General features: G+C 48.0%; 1 protein-coding gene across 3 annotated transcripts in view; it reads left to right on the top strand.

Annotated features, from left to right (window-relative positions):
* The window catches only part of MCF2 (MCF.2 cell line derived transforming sequence), a 52543-nt gene that overhangs the window by 23909 nt on the left and 14279 nt on the right, over positions 1–14355 (top strand). For all 3 annotated transcript variants that reach the window (XM_079319355.1, XM_079319356.1, XM_079319354.1), the window contains exons 8-21: positions 778–902; positions 1349–1463; positions 1778–1897; positions 2904–3095; positions 4241–4432; positions 5474–5645; positions 7814–7902; positions 8408–8496; positions 9427–9493; positions 11153–11268; positions 11371–11440; positions 11747–11839; positions 13170–13262; positions 14169–14294. In XM_079319355.1, coding sequence (XP_079175481.1) covers positions 778–902; positions 1349–1463; positions 1778–1897; positions 2904–3095; positions 4241–4432; positions 5474–5645; positions 7814–7902; positions 8408–8496; positions 9427–9493; positions 11153–11268; positions 11371–11440; positions 11747–11839; positions 13170–13262; positions 14169–14294 — 1659 coding nt within the window. The remainder of the gene's footprint in view (positions 1–777; positions 903–1348; positions 1464–1777; positions 1898–2903; positions 3096–4240; positions 4433–5473; positions 5646–7813; positions 7903–8407; positions 8497–9426; positions 9494–11152; positions 11269–11370; positions 11441–11746; positions 11840–13169; positions 13263–14168; positions 14295–14355) is intronic.

Below are 14355 nucleotides of genomic sequence, written 5' to 3'. Positions count from 1 at the left end.
TGCAGGTCCTGCTCCTGCTGGTGTTGTGTTAGCTGTGTTCAGGCTGCTGGGGGCTGTCTGGGGCAGGCAGGCACTGGAGCAAGTCTGGGCTTTGTGCATCTTCTTCCTGAAGAGGTTTATCCATGGATGGGCTCTGACTCCTCCAGAACCTGCTCTCCAGTGGAACCACCCACAGTCACTCCTCAGAGCCTTTTCTACCCAGTTCATCTGGCACATGAGTTTTCTGTTTTCTCCCTCCTCATTTCTGTGGTTTTTTTTCTTTTCCTGAAATACTTGACTCAATGCACATGTTTGCTCTGGGGCACCTCAGCTGATGCTAGTGATGACACCAGGGGTTTAAACTTGCCCTGAGCAGAGGTTGTGTTTGGATTGCTGATTTCCTGTGTGGAGGTTGCAGTGAGTGGTGCTGTGTCCTGGCTTTGTTCCCCATGGGATGCTGCTCTCCTGACCTTGGTGAAGCACAGCCTTCAAGCTGTGGACAATCTCACTTTAGGACATGAACTTGTGGGCAGAAGTGTGCCAGCACCAGGAGAGAGCTGGGGCAGTGCTGGCTCTGAATCATTCTGTGGCCTGATTCATGTGTTTCCACCCAGCCTGGTGACCAGTCCATGCTCCTGCAGCTCCAGGGGCTCATTCCATGTTGAGGGACTAAAACATCTGCTGGGAGCCCTTTGGTCTGTTGGGAATTGGTGCTTCTGTTCACACAGGGGAGCACAAAATGACTTCTCCTTATCTCCCAGTCAGCAGTCTGAATGAGGAATGCTCTGTGTTATTCAGGAGGAGATCACAGCAGTCACAAAGGAGGGCAAGCTGCTTCTGAGCAGTTTTGAGGAGCCTGGCTCTGGGGAGTGCAGTGAGGAGCAGCAGCAGGAGAGGCCTGGGGACTGGGAGACTGTCAATCGGTGAGTGCATGGTGTTCCTCAATCCCCTGACTTCTCACTGGAAACACTCAATTCTTCAGCTGTGGATGTGGTGTTTGGGTCACCCACAAAGACAAAGGCACCAGAATTGTGCTCCAGTCATTCAAATTGCTGGGAGACTTCTCTGATGATTTGACATCTCTGGCCTTTGTGCCCCCTGTTGTGATGAGGCTGTGCAGCAGCTGCAGGGCTCTCCCATGCCAGTGGTACCCAGACAAAGGAGACAGCAACAGCTGCTTCACACAGGTGCTGTCCTCTGCAGGGATGATTTCATTCAGTCTCTGAGATCCTCTCCAGTCATATGTACATGTCTGTTGACTTTTCTGAGACCTTGGGTCCAGAGGAACCTGTGTGAGTGATCTCTGGGACTTGTCCATCTCTGCTTGCCTCTGTGATTGTTCCAGTCCTGTCCTTTCTCTGTGCCCAAGGTTGCTCGGTCAGCTGTGTGAGATGGAGACTGCCTTTGATGGCTTCTGGGAAAAACACCAGCTAAAAATGGAGCAATATCTGCAACTCTGGAAGTTTGAGCAGAGTTTTCAAGAGGTAGGATCAGATGTGCTTCCATTGGCAGAAGGGAGAGCTGGAGATCTGACGGAGAGAAGTTTTTATGCTTTTTTTTTTTCCAAGTGTTTAATTTCTGCTGCTGTTCCCTGACTGTGGCAGGTTGGGGAGGCAGCTGTGCTTCCTGTGTGTGTTTTGCTGATGGAAGCATCTTTGAATTCAGAAATTAGTTCTTAGACACTGGTTGTAATATTGGATTTAGCAATCTTAGCTCAAGTGTGATTAGTGTTGGGCTCACAGTGATTTCCTGCCTGTGCCTTGTCCCCTTTTGCAGCAGTCTTCTTCTCTGTGTCTAGGTCAAGAATGCCATTGAGTTTTTAATGGGTCAGCAGGCAGAGCTGCCTGACACTGGTGACAGTGTCCCCCAGGTGAAGCAGAGGCTCAAGGACTTGGAGCATTTGGATGGCTTGGCTCAGGTGAGCTGGTCTTGCACAGAAGCAGCACTGATGGAACACAGGAGCCACATTCTGTGTTTGTGGCAGGAGGTGTTTGCTGGAATCGCCTGGTTCTGGTGTAATTTGCTGGTAAGGGCTGCAGGAAAGGATCAGTTCTATGTCTCTGCTCTGAGCAGCCATGCTGGGATCACTCAGAAAGCCAGAAACAGGGTATTTAATTATCAGAGTTAAAATAAATTGCTGAGCCACCGTGAAAATCCGGAACAGATAAATGTCTGAACGTGGGGGAGGCGTGGGATTTAATGAGCTGGGAGAAGAATTATTTATATTTTAAGTGCTTTAGCTATGCTAATAGGCAGAAACTTGTTACCAGGCACATGGAATTACAAAAAAAAAGTTGTATTCTGACGTGTCTGTGACTTGAACATAACATATGGGTGAAGACTAGATGTAGGGGAAAGAAGAGTGAAGTGAAATGATTCACAGAAGCCCAGCTGAGGAGGTGACCTTTGCAAAGGGATGTGCTGGGCACATGGGCCAGGGTCAGCAGAGAAATCCTAAGGGAGGTCTGAGGCTTGCTGGAAGAAGTGTTTATGGAGAGAGGGAGGAGGATCAGAAAACCATGGCCAGTGGGAAGCCAGCCCTGGAGAAGCCATGGCCATTACACTGAGGTGTGCAGAGGAGATGTTGTGTTCTTGGCATCACATAAAGCTGAACTACTCAATTGCCTTTGCTTGGGAGCACAGTGGGCCTGACCTGGACCTCAGCTGCAGTTTAGTTGGGGTGCAGTGCCTGGAGGGGGCAGTGATGCATTGCCAGCAGCCACTCAGTATTGCTAGTCTGCTGAAATGCTGTTTTATTCTTCATCCTCTTTATGGATAGCAGAGGTTTGTGTTCCCAGATGGTGGGGGTACCTTTTATCCTGTGCCACTCCTAATGGCACCTCCATCACCCCGGGTGTCCCTGAAAGGTGGGAGAGCAGCTGTGCTGCCATTTCTGTGAGTGTGCCCTGTCCCTCTGCCTGCAGGAGCTGATAGGCAAGGCTCAGGTGGTGATCCTGCACGGGCACCAGCTGGCAGCCAACCACCACTACGCCCTGAACCTGATCTGCCAGCAGTGCAACGAGCTGCGGCACCACGGCGACCTGCTGCTGGACGGCATCAGCAGCAGGCAGGCACACCTGCAGAGCACCTTGCAGCTGCACACCCGCCTCCAGCAGGTACCCACACTCTGGGACAGGGATGGGTAGCTCCCCCTGGGGTCACCCCTCTGCTTAGCTGCAGTGTGCACATTGCTGCAGCAGGCCATGGTACAGAGGAGTTCCACACCCCTCCCCTAGCTGGGCAGGACACAGCGGTGCTGTGAGCACTGCAGAAAGAGCTGGGCATCTCTACAGAACACCAACTTCTGCTGCATCCATGCATTAATTGACTTGGGGGTTTTCCATGCCCAGTGTGACAGAGGTAATGCTTTCACATAAACCCCAGCACTTTTTTCTGAGTGATTTATTAAGAGTGAGCAAAGCTGGGTGTAAAATAAGGTGACAGATTGGTGGATAGGCACAGCTGCTGTGTGCTAGCATGGAAGTGGAGTCATGTGGCCCCAACACTCCTTGATATCTTAATCAGCATCAAATATTCATTTAGGGAAATTCACACTTATTAGGCCAGAAGGCACATGGCTGTAATGTGCTTGAGGCCAATTAGGAGAAACAGTGAATTTTGACCCTGTTCCATTTCCCTGTTTTGGGGAGCTCTTTTTCCTCTCTGTGTGCTCCACTTCAGCATGGTGCTGCTCTATAGGGACAGGCAGTTCCTTGGTGCCTCTCAGCTGCAGAACAAGGGTCTGTGCTGGGCTCCTTCAGGCCTGGCTGGTACCTGGGGCTGTGCTGGAGCACAGCAGGATCCTGCTATCCCTGGCTGCCTTGCTGTTCACAGCACTGGAGAGACTCTTGGTGTTGGCTGGAGCATCTTCTCACCCTCTGCACCCCCAGTCCAGGGCTGCAGTGAGCCCCAGGAAACCTGCCAGCCTCCCTGTAAGCCCCACAGTGCCCACTGCAGCCTTCCCAGCTGGAGAAATAAGCACCTGCTGGTCACTGGGATCAGCTGTGCACTGGTGCATTCCAAAATCAGGTGCACCACTGATTTCAGCCAGGTTCAGGAACAACTTGCCTGGGTATGTTGAGGACTGCACTTACCTTACAGAGGAAAAATGTGGCTTTTGTGCTTTGTACTTGAAGCATAGTGAGTGCTGGGGGATTTTGGGGAATGCTCAGCTGTGTGCAGATGCAGTCAGGGATGCTCCTCAGGAGAGCCTCCTGGCATGGAGGTGGCACTGAGGTCCCTGTCCCCATGCTGTCCCCAGGCTCTGCAGTGCTGTGATGAAGGTGCCTACCTGCTCGCCAACCAGCAGATGGACAAGTGCCAGTCTAAGGAAGGTGCTCAGAAAGCTCTCCAGGACATAGAGAGATTTCTTGAAAGCTCTTCAGCCTACTTGAACTGTGATCCCCAAGCCCTGTACTATGATTTTGAGTCAGTCTTAACGCCTGAATTGAAGGTAAGCAAGGCTCCAGTTCCTGGTCACACAAGTGAAAAGCAGAGTTGGACCTGTGGCAGTGCTGTTGTCCTGGTTTGAAGGACAGGTGTCTGCCAATACAGGCAAAAGCTTCTCTTTGAAATGGAGAATGTAAACCCCCTCCCTCCAAATTATTATAATTTTAAAATTAAGGGGTTCTCAGGCAGAGATATGGGAATTAGGAATAACAGTTCTTTACTAGGAAAATTAAAATAGCAATGCAGTATTACACAGAACAATCCCAACCCTGCCAGAGTCAGAATCCAAGCTGACACGGTCAGTCAGTCAGGGTGGTGGCACAGTCCCATTCCATGGTGCTGCATCCTCCTGCAGGGGCAGATGTGGCTCAGCTGGAGCAGTGCTCCTGGAGAAGGTGCAGTTTCCTCTGAAGCTCCAGGGATGATGTGGAAAGGTCTGGTTTTCCTCTGGAATCCAGGGGAAAGAAGGTCCCTTGGTGTCCAAAATCTCAGTTTTTATCTGGGTAGGAAAGGCTTGGCTCCTGCCCTGGCTGGAGCATCTCCCAGTGGGATGATGGAATTTTATCAGCCATGCACTGGGACTCACTGGCCATGAACAGGAGATATCTTCCCACACCCCATCCTCCCTCCAGGAGCTAAAGATGATTGCCCAGCTGGTTTAAAGATGGCCCATTAGCAGATAATGTGTGCCAGGAGATAAAGATCACTGCCACACCCAGTTTAAACAATGGCCCATTAACAGGAGATATCTCCCACAGGGATAAGAATCTCTGCCACACCCAGTTCTAAACAATGGCCCATTAACAGGTGATAGCTCCTGGATGAAGGGTGGGTCATGGGGGAGATAAAGATGATTGCCCAGCTGGTTTAAAGGTGGCCCATGAGCAGATAATGTGTGCCAGGAGATCAGGGTCACTGCCCCCCCTGGTTTAACAGATGGGACACAATTCCCATTGCTGGCCACATCAGCCCAAGACAGCTGCCACTGTTGGAGGCCCCTGCCCTGAGTGCAGTTCCCTGTGTGATGTGCTTGCTGTCCCTGCAGTGCCAGGTGCAGGCTGTGCAGGTGAAGCTGGAGAACGTTCGCAGCCTGTTCCAGAGCCGCCAGTCCTGCTTCAAGAAGCTGCTGGACAAACACGTCAGGCCCGTCCAGCTGGTGCCTCCTCGGCCTGAGACCCCTCCCAGATCCAAGTCACCCTTATTCTCTCCTAAACATGGTAAAGGGTTGTGCACTTATGGTGTTTTCAGCTGCTAATTCTGCTTTGAGGCAGGAAGAGTAAAGCTTAGGATGGTGTTGAGAAGCCAACTAAACCTTGCTGGCAGATAGAGTTATTGGGTTGTGTTAAATACATATCAGGTGATTTATTAATTCCAATATTTGTGTCTGTGTTCTCATACCTGTGGGAAGGATGAAGCTGGTTGCTTGTTATTTATTTCCACTTCCTACTCAGTGAAAAAGAGCTGGAAGTACTGCACAGCTCCAGTCCTGCTTTTCTGGCATCCTGCTGGGCTGGGAACTGGTGAATTAATACTGCAGGGAAAAAAGGGCAGGGCTTATAAATTTATTAGCTTGCCTGTTCTCTGGAAGTGACATATAGTTAGACTGATGTTTGCAAAGGAGTTTGGAGAGATGAGGAGCTCAAATCTCATGAACAGAAATTAGCTGGAATCAAACTGCTTTAGATTCCTCAGGATGTCTTCCTTAAATCCCAGTTGTGGAATAATTAAAGACCATAAATGAACAAATTCTTGCTGAACTGAGGTCACTGGATGTTCTGCCTTAGTTTTGGTAATGGGATGTGGCACCATGTTAGTTTAAATGATAATATTCAACTTTTCATCCTTTGCAGCCCTGAGTGTATCAGGCAGAGTTAAGAGATTTCAAAGTAGCATCTGTATATTTTCAACCAGGGACTTGTTAAATTATGTCAGAATATTAAATTCAGCCATCTGACAACATAAAAGCAATTAAACATTTGTGTTTTAGCACAAGGTTTTTATGCTGAATTAACAGATATTGGTTGTGGTGAGTTGTAGCAGGTGTCTAACAGCACCAAAGCAGCTTCAGTTCAGGGACTGAGAAATGTAAATAGCCAAGTGGAGGGGTGGAATGAAGCTGGATGCAATGAGGGAAATTAAACTACTCAAGATGCAGCCAGTGCAGCAAATAAATCCCAGATTTCCTCTTCCCAGGCTGATGCCACCCTCTCTAAAGCACAGCAGCCCTTTCCTCCATCAGTAAAACAGCTCTGAGTGTTTAAACTAGGGCATTGCCCATTTTACCTAGCACAGCTTTTCCAGCTTTCTAGAAAGAGGAAAGGGTTAAAGGCAAATTACTGACCTAAAGAGTGGGGTGAATGGATGGCCAGCTCTGTGGGGTGTTGGGAGATCATCATCACTCAGCTGGATTTATTTCATGCCTTTATGGGACAGGTTTTCCAGCAGAGGCACCCAGTCACCTGCACAGCACAGGTATCCCCCTTAATGCTGCCTGAAATGATCAATGTGGCAAAGACAAAAGGCTCCTCTTTGGATGGATCATGACAGGAGAGCTGTTTAATGAAGTCTGTTTGATATCAAACATCAAACTGCTGCAGGCTGCAGGTGTGATGGGCAGTGTCAAAGGCACATGCTGAGCTCTGCTGGGAGAGCTTTGACTGGATGGGTTTGTGTGGGGCTTGGATCCAAACCAGCTCTGAGCACATCACTTTCCTCCTCTGCTCCTCTCTCTTGTGTTTCTGTGCCCCTTTCCCTCCCTTCCTCCTCTTTCTGAGGATGGGTGCCTCCTCTTTTATCTTTGCCCTGGATTTGAAACCTGTCTGAGAAATGTGGTTCTAATTTTGAAACCATTTTTTGTGGGTGGGGAGAGTAAATGTGTCCCCCCCTGAGGTCTCAGTGCAGTGAGCTGTGCAGAGTGGCCCTGCAGGCTGGCAGAGTCACTGCTGCCCACCTGACAGTACCAATCCATCTGGAGAAACACTTGATTGCAGCTGAGCATCCTGCCCTACATTCATAAAAGGACTTTAAAGCCATGTCCTAGCAGGGGATGTTCTTTTTTCTGGTTTATTTGCTTTTGTTGTTTTTGCTGTTATCATATGCTCAGGCTTCTGAGACTTTGTTGGGTTTTATTGCTGTGTTCTCTTAGTGGGCATTTTGTTTTTTCTAAATATTTGTACTTTCTGGCCTTCATGACCCTGTGACGTGCTGTGTGGAATCAGCATTGTTTGGGATAAATATTCTTTATTTTGTCAGTTTGCTATTAGTGCTAGCTAGCTTATTATTTATTCTTAAAGTGTACCCCATTTCTCTTCCTGATTTATTAGTTTCTTTCTGCAGAATCTCCTTCACTATAGATGTACATTATGTAATTCTGCTTTTTTTCAAGGTGTAGATTTTAATTCCAGTTTGAAATTTTCATTTGATCTCTCTCTCCCTGGGAAGAAAACTTCAAGAAAAACTCCAAGTTCTCGCAAGGTAAGAATTATTCATGAAACCTGAGTTAGTTTTATACACTGGAAAACTGAAGCTGCTCTAAAGATTGAATGTACTTTGGATTTGGAGATGATAAAGTTATTTTCTTTTTCCTTTTAAAAGAAATCAAGCAAAGGCAAACCTTTTACATCCATAAGGTTTGGTTGGATTAGTCCAACCCCTGAGCTCTATCTTGGATTGATTTTCCAATATCTGGACACTGATTTCCTCTGCTATTCCCTGAGCTTATTCCTTACATAGCAGAGGTGTGTGTTAGGAGCTGTCCCCATCCACAGGTCCTCCCCCTGTGGAAGCTGTCCTCTGGCCCATGGATGATGGCAGCAGCACTTGCAGGTGCTGTGTAGCAGGGTAACTGCTGGGAGCATTTGGCTGCCTGTGAGGGGTCAGTGCCCAGGAGCCTGTGGGAGGCACTTCCATCCTTGCCCAGGTTCCTGCCTGGCACCAGGGCTGGGCTGCTCCTCTGCAGCTGCTGCCGTTCCTCCTGCAGATCGAAGTCATGCACGACTACCAGGAGAAGAGGAATTCCCTGCAGTACCTCATTGCAGACAGTGATGACAGCTTGGAGACCCTGAAAGGGTGAGCACTCGGCCCACCCACACCACCCAGTGCTGGGAACTGCCCAAAGCCCTTCCTGGCCCCATCCCTGCGCTCCCCCAGCCTGCCCGGGCACCACCTCGTGTGCTTTTACCTTTTGCTTATTAATGGCATCACAGGGCGTTATTAATGGCATCACAGATTAATGACATCACAGATTAATGACATCACAGATTAATGGCATCACAGGGCGTTATTAATGGCATCACAGGGCGTTATTAATGACATCACACATTAATGGCATCACAGGGTGTTATTAATGACATCAAACATTAATGACATCACTTATTAATGACATCACAGGGCGTTATTAATGACATCACACATTAATGACATCACTTATTAATGACATCACAGGGCGTTATTAATGACATCACAGGGCATTATTAATGACATCACAGATTAATGACATCACAGGGTGTTATTAATGACATCACAGATTAATGACATCACAGGGCGTTATTAATGACATCACACAGCATTATTAATGACATCACATGGCGTTATTAATGACATCACACTGTGTTATTAATGACATCACTTATTAATGACATCACAGGGCGTTATTAATGACATCACAGATTAATGACATCACAGGGTGTTATTAATGACATCACAGGACATTATTAATGACATCACACATTAATGACATCACAGGGTGTTATTAATGCCATCACACATTAATGACATCACTTATTAATGACATCACAGGATGCTATTAATGACATCACAGGGCATTATTAATGACATCACAGGGCATTATTAATGACATCACAGGGCGTTATTAATGACATCACACAGCATTATTAATGACATCACACAGTGTTTTGGGCTCCTTGAACTGCACTGATCACCTGTGGGGCTTTTGTAGGTGTGAAATTAAGGCACTTCTCTCTTTTGTTCCCGTTTCAGCCATGTGATAAACGAGCTAATCGAGACAGAGCGAGTGTATGTGGAGGAGCTGTTCACTGTTCTGACGGTGAGTGCCTGCTGCAGGCTCCTTCTCCAGGCTGCTCTTTGCTGGTCCCTGGTGGCTTGTGCAAAGGGCACTGCCCCTCTCTCAAGCTGAGCTTCCACCAGACTGTCAGGTCCCAGCCTAGCCATAAATGCTCCAGTTTGCTCCTTAGGTTTTCTTTGTTGGAGGCATCTGCAGGAACAGCTGGTGTCAGGATGAGCTTTTCATCTCCAGTGAGGGAGAATCCTTCTGTTTGTACACAAAGCACTGGTAATTAGCCTTAGCAGAGCCTGTAAAATATACAAAAAGCTGATTTTTTTTTATGGCTCCCTCATTTCCTTTACCTTTAGGAGACAAAAGGAAGCAGCTTGTGTTTAATCCTTGGGAGAGTTCTGTCTCCATACTGTGCAGTTTGTGACTGTATGAAGCACATTGCTTTAGAAAGCAGATAATGATTTCTCACACTGTCATTTTAGACATTACTACTTTATTCCAAAATAACTCTTGCTGATGGCCAAACCAAGTTGGTTGCTAAATATCTCACCCCCTCACATTCTCTCACCCAGGGGCAAGCAGGGTATAAATCTGTTGGACTGCAGGTAGGTACAGGTAATTTCCCTGCCCTGATTGGGTTTTTTGTTAAAGCACACTCTCAGTGATGAAGCAGTTGGCAGGTACACAGATTTATTGCTGTGCACACCGAGTCTAGATGGAGAAAAACGGACACATAAACTTCAGTTTTCTGAAAGCAGCATTTCCTTTAAAGAGGGAAGCCTGCTTGCTGGCCTTAAACAAAAATGACTAATTTTCCAGATACTTATCATCTGTTGCATCTTTAATCAAGTACAAAATGCCTGCTTAGTATGGGGAATATTGATTCAGCCACAGTGAGTGTGAGAGATTAGTTTGGAAAGCCAGAGGAGATGTGCTGTACATATTGAACACACTTCTGCTGCTCATGTTAAAAATTCTCAGTTCAGTTCAGTCCTTGCTGAGCAGCAGGGCCAGCCTGACCTGTGGCATTTTTGGGGCCTCTTTGCACTGATGGTGCTGAGCTCTGCCTGTGCCTTTTCCTTGCACTGCAGTGCAAATTTGCCATTCTTGGTGCAGTGATGGGCTGTTACTTCAGGGAGCTTTACATTGTTTCCTAGTTCCACTCAACAATTTGAATTTCAGTGTTGTCCCTTCCCGCTCCTCCCTAGTTTGGGAGCCCAGGATTTCAAGGGGCAGGCAGAGCCCAGAGTTCCTGAATCATTGAGGGGAGTAAGACCTGCGTGCTCAGCACTGTTCAGGGGCCCAAAGGCCTGATGCAGGGTTTGGTCTCTGTCTCTGTTTGTAGCTCAGCTCCTGCAGTGGTTCTGTGTGGAGCTGCACACACACTGCCACTGCTCAGTGCCCTGCTCTCCCCACACAAGTGTTCCTGTGGTCAGGCTGCTCTGCCTGTGGAGGATTGGGAATCTCTGCAGTGCTGCCAGCCCCACGGGAGCTGTCCCACACCATCCCCTTCTGGACCACAGCCCCGTGTGCCCAGGGCCTGAAAGAGAAGGATTTAGAGACCAAAAACTGGAATAAAAGGAATATTGCACTGAGAAACAGAGATCACATTGAAAGTGTGCTCGTGTCCCCTTTCCACCTGCCTTTGGGGAGGTGGCAGCTGAGTGATGATCCTTTTCCATCTGGCAGGGCTACAGAGCTGAGATGGACAATCCTGCCATGCTCATCCTGCTGCCCCCCGTGCTGAGGAACAGGAAGGATGTTCTCTTTGGAAACATGCCCGAGATCTACGACTTCCACAACAAGTATGGTGCTGCTCTGCTCCCAGACTGCTCCCTTGCCATGCTGGGTGCCAGACCTCACCCTGCTCACTGCTGTGGTTTTGTCCCCTCTCCCATCTCTTGCAGAATTTTCCTGCACAGTTTGGAGAACTGCCTGGGAGCACCCGAGAGAGTGGGATGCTGTTTTCTAGACAGGGTGGGTGAATAACTTTCATGTATAAAGGAGATTGGAAGGTCAGTGTTTCTGCTGGTTTGTCACACTCCTTAACACCTCAGTTATGCTGAGTGAGAGGCTCCTGACCCTCAGAACCAGCAGAGATGGGGCAGAGCAGCTGTACTGACCACACCTGTGACCCCCAGCTGTGTTTTATTCACCCCAAATCTGTCACTTTCAGACATGAATGAGACAAAAGCCCTCCCAGTCTGGTGTTGGCTCCTTTGCTGCCCAAATGAGGCAGGATTGGGCCCCTGGGGGTGACCTGCCTCTTGGCTTGCTTTGCAGAGGGAGGATTTCCAGATGTATGAGAAGTACTGCCAGAACAAACCCCGCTCTGAGTCCCTGTGGAGGCAGTGCTCTGAGAGCTCCTTCTTCCAGGTGAGCTGCTCCTGTCCAGGTGTCCTGGTTTGAAGGACAGGTGTCTGCCAATACAGGCAAAAGCTTCTCTTTGAAATGGAGAATGTAAACCCCCTCCCTCCAAATTATTATAATTTTAAAATTAAGGGGCTCTCAGGAAAAGATATGGGAATTAGGAATAACAGTTCTTTACTAGGAAAATTAAAATAGAAATACAGTATTACACAGAACAATCCCAACCCTGCCAGAGTCAGAATCCAAGCTGGCACAGTCAGTCAGTCAGGGTGGTGGCACAGTCCCATTCCATGGTGCTGCATCCTCCTGCAGGGGCAGATGTGGCTCAGCTGGAGCAGTGCTCCTGGAGAAGGTGCAGTTTCCTCTGAAGCTCCAGGGATGATGTGGAAGGGTCTGGCTTTCCTCTGGAATCCAGTGGGAAAGGTGCTCTGGTGTCCAAAATCTCAGTTTTTCTCTGGGTAGGAAAGGCTTGGCTCCTGCCCTGGCTGGAGCATCTCCCAGTGGGATGATGGAATTTTATCAGCCATGCACTGGGACTCACTGGCCATGAATAGGAGATATCTGCTGGAGGGAGGATGGGCTGTGGGAAGATAAAGATGATTGCCCAGCTGGTTTAAAGATGGCCCATTAGCAGAGAATACGTGCCATGTAGATAAAGAGCAAAGTCCCACCCAATTTTAAGCAGTGGCCCATTAACAGGAGATAAGAATCTCTGCCCCACCCAGTTCTAAACAATGTCCCATTAACAGGAGATATCTCCCACAGGGGTAAGAGTCACTGCCACACCCAGTTTTAAACAATGGCCCATTAACAGGTGATAGCTCCTGGATGAAGGGTGGGTCATGGGAAAGATAAGGATGATTGCCCAGCTGGTTTAAAGGTGGCCCATGAGCAGATAATGTGTGCCAGGAGATCAGGGTCACTGCCCCACCAGGGTCAGCAGATGGGGACAGAATTCCCATTGCTGGTTACATCTAGTGCTGTAACCCAAGACACCAGGTGAGCTGCTCCTACCCACACAGGCCCCACCGTGGGACACTCCTCATTCTAAACCCCTCCCCAGCAGCCCACAGTTCTGCATTTTATTTGGTGTTGTGTGTAAAACCAAGCACCAATTGCACATAAAAAAGGATGTTGGCATTTCCTGTGCCCCAGGAGCACGAGGCAGATCCACTGGCTGTGTTATTTCCATGTTGTCACAATATTTCTGTAGTTGTGGGCACCATCCAACCCTTTGACATGGAGCCTTTGAAGCCATCCAAGCCCATGGCCATGCTGTTGGAATAGCTGCTTACAGATGCTGCAAAACTTACTGAGGCTGAGTTCTGTGTTCCAGGAATGCCAAAGAAAATTAGAGCACAAACTGGGGCTGGATTCCTATCTGCTCAAGCCAGTGCAGCGCCTGACAAAGTACCAGCTGCTTCTGAAGGTATTTCATGTTCTGCTTTCAAAGGGCATCAGCTGATGGATTAGATTTGTTTCATTTTTCAATTAAAGCTCACCTGTAAATCAGCACCAAGCTTTGGATGACATATTGCTTATCTTGGCCTCTCCTGAAGTGACTTTCAGTGAAGATGAATGTTCACACACTTGAAAAAGGAACAAGTGCTTTAACAGGCCATTTTTAAAGGAAAGACTCTTTGAATCTGTTCAGAGATGCAAAATTACAGAAGTACTTATGAGAAAACTGAGCCAGAGATGATCATGAGAATCTGATGAATGAAATCTATTGTTGCATCTCTTCTCCTCAGGTGTTGATAGCACCTTTAATATTTAATGCATTTATTCTCCCATCTCAGGCAGGGCAGTGCAGTTATTCTTATTTTGAATAACACTTGGTAGTAGCTCCTGAACCACCTTCTGGCCTCTTGAATGGAAATACATGCAGCTGTGTGTGGGCACAGGAGATTGGAAATGAGTTCTGTCTTCCATTTACTGACTTGAAGGCTCTGGATTTTATAAATTCTGTTCCTTGTGTCTGCCAGTCTGAAGACAGTCATCTGCTGCAAGCTCATTTGAGGGCACTGGCAGCTGATGAAAAGTCTGAGCCTTGTTTGCCAGATCTTAGCAAGCAGGAAAACACAGACAGAGGAATCAGAAGAATGTGATGCTGCTCTCTGCTGACACATCCTTAAAGAAATACATTAAAATAGGCCATCCCTTATTGAGCTGTTCCACACCCCATACTGACTGTGCTTTAGAGGGAGCCTGTTCTCCAGTGACATGAAAAAAGAAACTCAGTGTAGGTCACTTCTGGGCACTGGAAACTTTGGGCAAGGTGGAAAAATCTGCTTTGTTCAAGTGCTAACACGTGCTCTTCTGTTTCTATTTTCAGGAGCTGCTAAAGTACAGCACAAGCTGTGATGGAGTTCAGGAGCTCCAGGAGGCTCTGGTTGCAATGCTGGACTTGCTGAAGTCAGTCAATGACTCCATGCATCAGATTTCAATCACAGGATATGATGTGAGTGGATCTGAGCAGGGACAGCCCTTGCAGGGGCTGGGGGGGCACTGGGGTGCCCAGA

The sequence above is a fragment of the Erithacus rubecula genome (genome assembly GCF_903797595.1).
Source record: "Erithacus rubecula genome assembly, chromosome: 15".
Lineage (NCBI taxonomy): Eukaryota > Metazoa > Chordata > Aves > Passeriformes > Muscicapidae > Erithacus > Erithacus rubecula.
Note: the sequence above shows the minus strand (reverse complement) of the source record. Positions and strands in the feature narration are given on the sequence as shown.